Genomic DNA, 12,834 nt, shown 5'->3' with positions numbered 1-12,834 from the left:
CACTTTAAAGTGATCTAGCACGCTCAGAACAAGACTATTTTTCCTATAGCGTAAGGATGTAACTGACCTAATCCGACCTTAAAGTGATCTAGCACGCCCAGAAAGAAATCGGTGGGAGGAACCCTAAAGTTGCCATGCTTAAAAGCATGTTCGTAAATAGCCACCTTTTTTTCCGGTGGCTCGTGGGCTCGCTGATTGGACAAAGGGGGCACCGGATTGTACTTGGCTAAGGGGGGTACTGTTTCACTAAGTAATCTATGTGCTTCTGCTCTATAACAGACTCTACGCTATCTACATACGTCTCGTTAGCTTTAGTCATTTTCTAGGAGTAATCGGATGAATACTAACCTTTAAATGGTGGCCGGAATGTTTGATTTTTGATCGGAATTCAAATTGGCAGCGTAACGAGGAAGCTTGATGCAAGAAAGTGGAAGTGAGCTGCAAAATGGGCTATTTATAGGGAAGATTGAGGGTAATGGGATGGAGTGGTGTGATCATGGCTGTGCACGTGTAACGCAATCGACGGGTAGCATTTTATTTACGCGCGTGGATGCCAGTTGGGTATGATTACATATACGCGCGTGGTTGGCACGCGCCTGCCACACTGCCACTTTATGTCATGTCAGCCGAATGGGCTTCTGCGATTGTGACATGCATTTATGGCATCGAAACGCACGCGGAATATTAAAGGCTAGCCGTTTTCTTGTTTTTTCTTTTTCGCTTAATAGTTTGATATCATACGCCTCGCGCCATATAACATCAAACTGGGGGGACCTAATGATACCGCAACCCGCAGGCGCACCACATATGTATGCGGGCAATCATTATTGTGCGTATGCGTGTTCTTGTGTGCGGTATGCGGCGTGCGATTGCCTTTGTTCCCGGTACGGCGGTTGCTTAGCTGTCAAGTAAATATCTTTTCCATAATTATATCCGTGATTCGGGGGAGTCAGTTATGGATGAGATTATCATGATCTGGGACGGTTCTAGAATTAGGGTTTGCCTATAAATACAAACCCTAATCATCATTTACCAGACACGGCACATTACGTAACCATCACATACGATACACATTACGAAAAACAGCATCATTCAGCATCTTTTCAAGGTTAACAGGTTAGTCTTTTGTAAGCTAGTACCTACGACCTTATTTGGGGCCTCTTGATCGACGACCGTTATCGGAGGTGGACTTAATCACTTGGCCACCCCGCCGACATCATCATGTCGGCCAGGGTTATTCACGGTAACCGGACCGGAGAGCCACGTTCTAAGATCCTTAAACCCCCCTTTATGTATTGAGCAGACATATTAAACCCTACGGTTAAAATATGCATGATCAAAATTCAGAGTCACTTTATGGCTTTTGAGGCTGTTTATATTTAGACTTCTTTCTTGGCGAAGTAATAGAGAGCATACACTAAAACCAAGATTAATATCGGCAAAAGAAATGTTAACTTGTTGGTAGATGAACTTTCGAAATTTTGGTTGGGAGAAGCAGTGCTTGAAGACGATATAGATTTGTCTACCCGAGTCAGAGTACTGGCATAGAGTTCTCCAACATAGTAATCTTTCAACATGTCTTTTGCATCATCACTATGGCCCACATCTTCGAAATCTTTTGTTGCATCCTTCTCTATAGATTGTGTAATTAAGATGTATAAAAGCCAATAAAATAGGTGTTAAACAATCAATGAGTTAAATAGTTCACAGATGTTTTAATTAGTCTTACCAGTTGCTAATACTAGTACCTCATCGCCTCCCGGATGGTCATCCAGGAAAGGGGTTACATCATACACCTAGTTTACATAGAAAGACACATTTAAAAACAAAAGAATATATGTTATATATGTTGAACATTAGTCCAATATTGTGGTTCACATTTATGAAGTATAGAGCTCATTATTTGCATGACCTATTTGTTTGAATAGTTGGTGACTATTTGTTAATAGTGTGGATCTATTTTGTGAAGAAAATGGAAACCATTTTCATTCTATAATGTGAAACCAAAGAGCAGAAGTCAAATATGGCCAACTAGATACCATTCAAAGGAAGACTTCATGAATGTAATGCATGTATATATCTTTACGTATAAACAGTTGATCTTGTAGAGGAGTAAGGTATCACAAATGAGAGAACATTGTTGATCGATAATATCAACGGAGAGTTTATTTGTGAGGGTATAATCACAAAGTAGACAGAGAGTTGATCAGTAACATCAATGTGATCCTTTCTTTGTGAGGGCGAGAGTTATATTTTTATTAGCCTGTAAAAGAGTGTATGAGAAACTTAGATTTTGTCTAAGGGACATGGGTTTGGCTTTAACTCATAATGTACTTTTTCTTGCACCAGGATCTTTTATATTATAAGACTAAAAGGGGACACTTGTGGTGGACGTAGGCAGAGTTTTTCTGAACCACGTTAATCGTCGTGTCTATCAATTACTTTATATTGTTTTCTATTATTTCTTGCAAACTTCTCTAGAACAGTTATATCCTTGCTTCCGTTGCTGTGGGTGCGTTAGACAAGTTTTCATAACAAGTGGTATCAGAGCATCTAGGTGTTTCAGATAGTTTTTGTTTGTAGATGGCGGGAAATAACCGTCTGCATTTTATTATTGCCATTAGATGCAACTAGGAAGTTCACCTTGTGGCCAGCAAGGGTGACGGATATCTTGGTTCAACGGGGATTGGCAGAACCGTTGAAGGGTAAGAAGGACGACAAACCTGAAAAGATGATGGATGACGACTAGAATATCAATTAACACATGAGCGTGTTTAATGGTCTGGTGGATCAACTTGAAAAAGTTAAGGTTTATATTGAGGCAGAAGATAAGACACTTATTCTTCTGACCTCACTTCCTAGTTCGTAAAATATTTTGATCAATACTGTTTTTATAGTAAGGCTACTATAAAGATTGAGGATATAGAACCGGTAAATCTATCACATGATAAAAGACGAAGATCGAGTGACCGCGTTGAGCATGAGTTTGCAATGGTTGGTCATGGAAGGGGAAGGTTTGCCGAAAAGAGATCTAGTGATAAAAATAGGTCTAGATCAAGACATGGCGTGAAGCGTATCCAATACTTCAAATGTTAAGAGTGGGGTCACTAAAATGACTATTCACTCTTGAAGAATGGTCAAGATAAATCCGGGGGATCATTGACTGCTGTAGTAGTTATTGTACCGGTTAATTTGGGAGATGTTCTCACAGTCTCCAAAAGTTCTTCTTCTGCTCAAGATTAATGGATTTTAGATTCTGGTTGTACCATGCATGTGTGTTCCAAGAAAGTTTGTTTTGATAAGATAAAATTAAAGATGGTGGGGATTCTCACTTTAGGTGATAGTTCAACATTTGATGTTGAGGGTGTTGGCATTGTGAAAATAAAAATGTTTCATGGAGCTTCTTACACATGGTGGCGTGGTGTACGCACCAAAGATATGCAAGAATCTAATTGCCTTAAGTCAATTGGATTATCAAGGATACGGCTATTCCGCTGTACGCGGAGTTATGTAAATCACATGTAGCGAGAAAGTCCCGATGATTAGAGAGAAGTATGAGGGTTATATCGTCCGGTGCGAAGGTTTGGAAGTGTGCACATGTGAAATAAGTCTTGATAACCACTGAAGTATTAATAACCATATGTGGCCATTATTGCTTCTGATGTTATGGTGTTATTGGAACTATTCATCAACGCTCTAGTAATTGTTTCTAAACAACTAAATCCGTTTTTTGCCTTTATATTGACTCTAAGTATCATAGTTGATATTGTAATTGTCATGTTGAGGTTATATGGGGTTTTATGGATTTGGTGTTGCATTCGAACACTTTATTTCAAATATTAGTTTGTAAGCTTATGGTTTCATTTATACTATTTTATTTTTTGAAAGTTATTATTATTTACATGGTGGTATGCAAAAGATCTACATAACAATTACTCAGTTTTAAGAAAGCATGATGTCTGATTCAAAGTCATCTGCTGTTAGGGAACGCCATTTGTATATATTAAACTTGATTTATTAGTCATGACAATTCCTAAGGATTGATTAGGTTTTCGTTATAGATGATTGTTTGTTTGTTAGTATCTTGCTTAAGATGAGTAGCTCATGTATGTATTGGGCTGATGTGTGGTATATCCCAAAAGTTCAAAAGGATATCATGTTTTGAAAATATAAACTCCCAATCTGGAACAACCCAATTATCCAATTATGGAACAACCTAAATTACCCCAAGATATCAACCTATTTTTTTCATCATATTTGAAACTACATACCTTGGTACTTTGTATTATCCATATGAGAATCTGAATGGTTCTAAGCTTAATGTTTGAAGGTTTCTATAGTGCCAAACATATAGAAGAGTACATATTCAGGGTATTTAGATGTAATAAAGATGTTCATATAGTCTCTAACATTTGATCCGATTTAATGCAGAAACAATAATAACGTAGCCTTAAAAATAAGGCGGGTCTAACAAAATATTTCAAATAACTTACGCTGAATGAAATATCCATCAAAGCTATTCTGACAAATTATCAGTTTAACATTATATTTCTTCTTTTATCATATCGGATGTGGAAATTTGGTTATCACCCCAACAAACCTCCCCTCAAACTCAAGTCCATCTGGGTCTCCCTTCCAACGATAGTTCGGATCCAACCTTAAACGCCACCAATTGGAATTATAAGGTTTTAGGGAGATATTGGTACAAGGCTCCAGGATCGACTCTCGTCGCTAGGGGGCGCACGCATGCGCTGAGAGGTGCGCCCACTGCGCCGTCCACCTCATATAGGCTATAGCGTAGTTTTGATACCACCGATAGAATCGAATAGCCCAAATAACATGTGCTACATACAAGCTCAAGAGTCACTTTATACTCTAAAACCAATTGGTAGTAGAAGGGGTTTTTCCAAGAGAAAAAACTAAAACTATCTCCATCTTAGTTATAATGTATATTTTTCCAATAAAATTTTGTTGTAAGTGAAGTTGTACATAAATTATATATAATTCAACATACATACATACGTCTGTGTGTACGTGTGTATGTGCTTTCACACACATACACACACAAACATACGTATGCTGACTTCAACAGGAACGTCGACTTTAATTGGTTACAATTTTAAAAATGTGTAGTGAAAGGAAAATAAGGAAATAATAAAAAAAATTAAAGATTCAAATAAGACTTTAAATATGTGTAAACATAATTTGACTTGAAAATTTAAGATATCTAGTCATATCGTATTTCGTACATGTATACAATATTAATAACTTAATATTTTTTTAATATTGTAAAAGCTTAATTCGGTTTGATATTTGATTTTCTGTTAACCAAATTCAGAATTTTCAAAATCAAAAACCGAACCTAAAAAACCAAATTCAAATTCGGTTTTGGTTTTGCTCAATCTGAAAATAATTTAACAAATTTGGCTTGGTTTTTTTCAGTTTAGTTTCGATTCGGTATTCGGTTTAAATGATTTCAAACCAAATATTGAACACTCCCTACTTTGTGGTGGTCAAGGATGGGGAAACGTCCACGGAGTAATCCAGTTGGACTACGTACATTAGAATATAAGATCAAAATACTCGCCCTACCTAGTAACCCGAACATGAAAAGTCATTATGATTTTATTATTAAAAAATGTAGGATCTAGCTCCAATAAATTATTTATCCAAATGTAGTAGTGTATCATGGCCATACAAAACATATTACCATTTTATCATACAGATGACCACCTTTTAGGTATGCCTGCTTTTGGGGAGACACAAACAACCCTATGGTATATCAAGTTCAGTTATTGTAAATGAGACGAACTACTTGTGATCTGCTCGAGATTAACTCGTTGCTCAATTTGATCCGAGCTTAAAGGAGCTCGAACATAATTTGAAGCACACGAGTTCAAACGAGTTTGAGGTCGAACAAGTTTGCAACTCGAAACGAGCCTTTATTTATATACCTTAATTATTTTTCGACTAAATTACATAGGGGGTCCCTCAAAACTACAGTCGGAGTTCAAAAGAATTTTTTTGATTTGAGGGGTCACTGTGGTATGCATTAGTTTCACCAGAAGTCCAATTCACTAACGAATGTTAGTTTTTTGTTAAGTTGCCTCACCTGTAGTGCAACTGAGGGTACAATAGTCATTCTATCCCTCTCTCTCATTTTTCTTTTATCCAACTGTGTTTAATATCTCTCCATCTTTTCTAATGTCTAATCTTATTAATTGAAGGTTCCAAATTTGTTTGCAAATTGATGCCAGAGTAGAAAAGATCAAGTAATCCTTCTACATAAAGGTTCCAAATCGATTTGGGGTTTTCAACAATAATACACATATGTTTTAAAATCAGCAACTGTTAGAATTTAGTAGGCCTAAAAGGACAGGTAACGAATCACCATACGCAAGAACGATAAACGAATTAGTTAAAGCAGAAAATGATTAAAATTAAATGTAAACGACACAAGAAATTTAACGTGATTATATCATAACTCCAAAACGTGGAGAAGGGTTTACTCCACGGGCGCAAACCAGAGATTTTTTCTTTTAATTTTCGTGCACACAGTTAAAGGTTACATAAGGTTGTATTTATAGTACAAAACAATAAAAGGATACAGCTTGCTGGCTAAGCCAGACCTCGTGACCGGGATGCCCATCTTGCGACGGCAAGATCTTCAACGGCAGATCTGGATTTTTTCTTCTCAACCAAGTTTCCGCGTTATTAACCTTCAAGTTAAAGAACTTTCCTAAAATAAGATACCTGCTCCATAAGTTAAACTTGACTCCCAAGACACCCGATTCTTTCCATGTTTAAAGTTTCCATATCTCAACAATCTCCCACTTGGAGACTTTGAACAAACCACATACCGATCTTCAACATAAAATTCAAACCTCATAGTTACTAGCTTGGGCCATCTCGGTTTCTTTCGCCACCATCTTCTAACACGAAGATCATCTTCTTACACAAGAAGATCAATTGAGGTATGCGACTCTTCAATTATAGGATTCTTTCATGAGACAAACACCACCTCATAGATCAATCTAGACATGTCCAAACCTGAACCCATATGTGTAACACCCATGTTTTCTTTCCCAATGATGAGCAGCGCTGCAGTAGATTGGGGCGTGCTGCGCCTCATTGCTAGAACTGAAGGGTGATTCTTAGGAAAAAGTCTATCACCATTTTACACAGGAAGTCGCGCGGCGGGAGGATGGGGCCGCGACGCGCCTCCTAACGGGAGCTGAAGGTGGGAACGATGGCAAAGTTCTGACGCCAAAATACACTAAGAGCCGTGTCGCAGGCCTAGGATCCGCGACGCTCCTCATAGCGGGGCTGAATGCTGACTTGTGTTTCAAAAAGGGTTTTAAGGGGGGGCAATTTGGTCTTTTCACTTGTGGATGACCTTATAGCTGGTGAACCAGTTTTAGACTCACTCCAATTTCATCTTTCACACACACAAACTCTCTCAACCCTTCTAGAGTGAGAAACCCAATACTAGAGAGAGAATGCTTGGATAGAGGAAGAAGGAGGTTGAATCTATTCAAAGTGCTAGAGTTAACATTGTTCATCTTGCTCCTAGCTACGTTGTGATAGTGGTGTTAGGTACTAACTCCGATTTTCTTTCAATGTGATGTTAGGGTTTGAACTTGCATGTTCTTGAGAAAACCCATCTAGCTCACAAATGGGTGTTTGAAGCTAGTGGTGGGTATTGTTGACCCTTGTGGGTAGGTTTTGGGTTGGAAAATATTGTGGCTATGTTATGGCTTGCTATTTGGGTATAATCACTAGTATTAGTGATTTCTTTGGTGATTGGAACCCAAATGGGTGTGTTAAAAGTTTGATTTTGGGTGTAAACCCGATTTGGGTCAAAATGAGTCTTTTGGTTGAAATGGGTCATGAGGTGCTTCTAGCACTTGACCATAAGTTATGTTTTAGTGAGTTTGAGCCAAAATAACTAGCCATTAGTAGTTTGGGGTAATTAGGGTCATGTTGACCTAATTGGTGATTCGGTGCAAAATGGGTTGAAATTGTACTTGGGGGTTTTGGGTCAAGCTACTAGTGTTTATAGCTTGATGTTATGTTTATGCTAGGTAACTTGCTCTTGGATCAAGCTTGAAGTCCTAGCTAGGTTGTGACTCATCTAATTGTTCAAGGTGAGTGGAGTATTTATATGTGTGTATACATAGGTTGTTTGCTTGTATTGCGTTGTGGCGAGTGACACCAATTGTAAGGTTCACTCTTCGTGGCCACTTGATGCTAGGTGGTAAGTATTTACCTAAAAGGTTTCACTCTTCGTGACCACGATTTAGATTTAAGTGTGGCGAGTGTTATTCATTCTTCGGCGGCCTCACGTTCTTTTGGGATGTGGTAAGTGTCACTCAACGTATACACTCTTCTATGACCGCGTTCTTGTGTACATGGTGGTGCCATCCGGAAGGTGCCTTCACGACAATGTGCAATTGATAGTAGTGTTAATTCATTTGATGACTAGCACTATCTTGTATGGTTAACCATATAGTCTTGTTGTAGTATAATGTGTTATGTTGGAATTATATTGCTTGTGATCATAGCTTGTATGCGGAAATTTGTGTAAGTGGTACAAGTAAGTGACTTATGTATGTATGCATATGAGTATTGCACTCACTAAGCATTGTAGCTTACTCCCTCGTTGTTTATCTTTTTATAGATTGTGGCACATCGAAGGACAAGGGTAAGGGTTTGGCCTAGCTTGCATGTGGTGGACTTTGGAAGGCGCTTTTGGTAATGGTCCCGACGGTCATGCTCACTGTTGGGTCGTTTTGGTTAAACATTGGTTGAATTTATGGGACTTGAGTTCCCGATGATGTAAACTCATAACTTGTTGTATTTTGAAATTATGTTTAACATTTGAGCAAATGATGGAATCCAAACTTGTGCTATTGGTTAGTACTATTGTTAAAAAAAAAATTTCATACTTTTACAAGCTATCTGATAATTCGGTTTGGGGTTGTTTCAAGTGGTATCAGAGCATTACCTAAGGGATCTAGGTTACCTTGGGATGGGAGCCTAAACTTAGGTTGAATTGGCATTTTATGCATGACTTGTCGGGTTATGAGACCACGAGATTGTTGTAGGCACTTTAGTGCTTGTGTTTGTTTGTTTGTGTGCATTTGATAAACATCAAGTGAGATGGTCGTTCTATCAAGGAGTTTGGTAGGATGTGCAAATGTATTAATGATTGGCCACCATTAGTACGGTTGCACGTCGTGTCAAACGAATGAAGTACGACAAGCGTCAAGCAAGATGGGGTTGTTAAGTATGTATGGTGTGTCTTTGGTCGTGGTCTAATCTATTTTAAAATTATAGAATGAGGAAACAAAGTGGAATGGATATTGAGGGTACAAGCAATGATGCTAACAATGATGATGATCTTACGGCCAAGATCGAGACCGCTCTCGAAAGCTATTCCTCGGTTTTCACCGGGAAGGTGAGGGAGATATTTCAACAAACCGTGGATGAACAAATCACCAATCTCATACGTGAACGTGTGGGTGAGGCTGTGAAAGAAGAATTCGAAAAGAGGTTTCCAAAGCCTCAAGTCGAGGGTGGTGTTGAACAGGGACCGTTTAATCATGGGATTCCCGACAATAGGGGGTTTAGTTACAAAGACTTTAAGTTAACTAAGCTGCCATTCTTCGAAGGGAATCCCAATCCTCTCATAAGCACTAGGTGGATATCTGATGTTGAAGGGTGTTTCCGGGAGAGTGAGTGCCCACCCAACAAGAAGACAAGGCTTGTTACGAGCCTATTAAGGGGTGCAGACAAGACTTGGTTGGATGATAAAATACTAGTGATGGGTGAAGGGCCATTCATGAGTTTGTCTTGGGATGATTTCAAGACAGAGTTATTTTTGGAGTATCGCACTCAAGCCAATCTTACTCAGACTCGGAATGAGTTGCGAAACTTGTGACAAGGGTTTATGGACCTAAACACTCTTAAGGCAACATTTCTTGCTAAGGTACGATTTTGCCCCGAGTATAAAGGGAATGACTGCATGTTGATGGAAGACTTCCATAAGAGCTTGAATGATGATATACGTAAGAAGATTAGTCTTAGCCACATTAAGTCTTTTTCCGAGTTATTTGATGTGGCCAAGGGCTTTGAGTCCGATCTCCCAAAAGTGAGAGATGTTGCTTTTAATAAAAGGAAGTTTGAAGCTATTAGTGCTCCGGGCAAGAAGGCAAAAAGTGGGGCTGAAAGTGTCGGAAGTGTGAAGAAAAGAGGACCGGGAGGTTATACTCCCACTTGTTTCAATTGTGGCCAAAAAGAGCACTATTCTCATGATTGTACCAACCCTCCTTCTAGTAAGATCACTTGCTTTAATTGCCGAAAAGTGGGTCACTGGAAATCTAAGTGTCCCGAGTTGACTAGGGTGATAAGAGTTATGACAACACCAAGCGTTTGGAAAAGGCGGTGGGGCCCGCGAGGGGCCGAAACTTTTTGATGACTACCGATGATGCTAAGAAGTCCAACGATGTAGTTTCAGGTACTTTCTTGGTTAATTCTAAACCCACTAAGGTGTTATTTGATAGTGGTGTCGATACGTCGTATGTTTCTTTAAAATATGTGGCTACTTTAGATTGTCCATTATGTGATCTAGACTCTCCGTTACAAGTCGAGATCGCCGATGGTAGGTTCTCGGTGGCTAGGAAGGTATATAAAAAGTGTGTTATTGATTTCAGAACCAAGAAGTTTGATATTGACTTGGTTCCTATTACCTTGGGCGAATTTGATGTCGTTGTGGCTATGGATTGGCTCGATCATAATAGAGCTAATCTTGCGTGTCATGAGAAATTTGTAAGGGTAAGAACCCCAACTGGGGGAGAGCTAATCGTGTACGGTGAAGCTCGAAGACGTCCCGCGCCTATTTGTACCTATGTTCGGGCGCTTCGACTCATGACTAGTGGAGGTATAGCTTATCTAGCCGATGTGGTTAATACTCGTGATGAGCCACCTTTCATTAAATCTATTCCTGTTGTTAATGAATTTGAAGACGTTTTTCCTGATGAATTACCGGGTGTTCCGCGGTAAGGCAAGTGGAGTTTCGCATCGAGTTGGTTCCGGGGGCTAATCCCATTGCCAAAACACCTTATCGTTTGGCACCAACCGAAATGCATGAGTTGTTGAATCAAACCCGAGAGTTGCTAGAAAAGGGTTTTATCCGACCGAGTAGCTCGCCATGGGGTTCTCCAGTTTTATTCGTAAAGAAGAAGGACGGTAGTATGCGTATGTGCATCGATTACCGTGAGCTTAACAAAGTGATGATCAAGAATCGGTATTCGTTACCTAGGATTGATGATTTATTTTATCAACTTCAAGGTGCGTGCTATTTCTCTAAGATCGATTTGCGATCCGGTTATAATCAAATGCGGATTCGTGAAGAGGATATTGAGAAGACGGCGTTTCAAATGCGATATGGGCATTTTGAGTTTGTTGTGATGCCTTTTGGTCTTACTAATGCACCCGCGGCATTCATGGACCTTATGAACCGAGTGTGCCAACCTATGTTGGACAAGTCGGTAATTGTATTCATTGACGACATACTCGTTTACTCTAAGAGTATGAAGGAACATGAAAATTATTTGCGTGAGTTGTTGAAGACGTTACGTAAGGAGAAATTGTATGTGAAATTCTCCAAGTGTGAATTTTGGTTAAGGGAAGTGCAATTCCTTGGCCACATTGTGAATCAAGAGGGGATTAAAGTGGATCCAGGGAAGATTGAGAAAGTTAAAGGTTGAGAACGACCGACTACACCTACGGAAGTCCGAAGTTTTCTCAGATTGGCCGGTTACTATCATCGGTTTATTCAAGATTTTTCTAAGATTACTTCATCCTTAACGAAGCTAACTCGGAAGAATGTGAAGTTCGAATCGGGTGATGAGCAAGAAACTGCTTTTCAATTATTGAAGAGCAAATTGTGTCAAGCTCCGGTGTTAGAGTTACCGGAAGGGGTGGAAGACATGGTGGTGTATTATGATGCCTCGATTAGTGAGATCGGTTATGTTCTTATGCAAAGGGGTAAAGTGATCGCTTATGCCTCGAGACAACTAAAAGAGCACGAGAAGAACTACCCGACTCATGATCTTAAGTTGGTGGTGGTAGTTCATGCGTTGAAAATTTGGCTCCATTATCTTTATGGTGTTAAGTGTACGATTTATTCGGATCATAATAATTTAAAGTACTTCTTTGATTAACGCAATTTAAACAATCGTCAGTGACGATGGTTAGATTTGTTGAAGGATTATGATCTCGAGATACTTTACCACCCGGGTAAAGCTAATGTGGTTGCGGATGCGTTAAGTCGGAAGAACCAAGTTTCGAGTTTGCAAGTAAAGTCGTTGCGAACGATTCTTTCAAATGATTTTCTCGAGAAACTCGGTGAGGTTCAAATTGAGGCATTTGTTAATTTTAAGCGCGAAGAGCGAATCCAAGGACAAACGGAGTCGACTGTCCTAGGCTCGCATGGGTTTTTGTGTTTTCAAGGTTAGGTGTAGGTGCCAAAATTGGGTGGTCATCGTACGGTGCTACTCGATGAGGCGTACAAATCGAAGTATTGTATTCATCCGAGTGGTACAAAGATGTATCTTGACTTGAAAAAAGAGTATTGGTGGCCCGATATGAAGCGCGATGTGGTTAAGTATGTTGAGTAATGTGTCACTTGCTTGTAAGTTAAGGCCGAGCATCAAAAGCCTTATGGTATGGTGCAACCGTTAGAGATCCCGAAGTGGAAGTGGGAGCATCTAACCATGTATTTTATCACTAAATTGCCAAAAAAAGCGAGAACCCAATATGATACAATTT

General features: G+C 39.4%; 1 protein-coding gene across 1 annotated transcript in view; it reads right to left on the bottom strand.

The window, feature by feature from the left end:
- Window positions 1-1,374: 1,374 nt before the first annotated feature.
- The window catches only part of LOC139855934 (cytochrome b5-like), a 90,978-nt gene continuing 79,518 nt past the window's right edge, over window positions 1,375-12,834 (bottom strand). Inside the window, exons 2-3 of the mRNA XM_071845174.1 lie at window positions 1,730-1,796; window positions 1,375-1,633 (exon numbers count right to left, since the gene is read on the bottom strand). Of these exons, the coding sequence (XP_071701275.1) occupies window positions 1,380-1,633; window positions 1,730-1,796 (321 nt within the window). The 3' untranslated portion in view covers window positions 1,375-1,379. The remainder of the gene's footprint in view (window positions 1,634-1,729; window positions 1,797-12,834) is intronic.

This window comes from Rutidosis leptorrhynchoides, chromosome 6 (genome assembly GCF_046630445.1).
Source record: "Rutidosis leptorrhynchoides isolate AG116_Rl617_1_P2 chromosome 6, CSIRO_AGI_Rlap_v1, whole genome shotgun sequence".
Classification (NCBI taxonomy): Eukaryota; Viridiplantae; Streptophyta; class Magnoliopsida; order Asterales; family Asteraceae; genus Rutidosis; species Rutidosis leptorrhynchoides.
The sequence above is the reverse complement of the archived record's forward strand: the minus strand, read 5'-3'. Positions and strand labels throughout refer to the sequence as shown.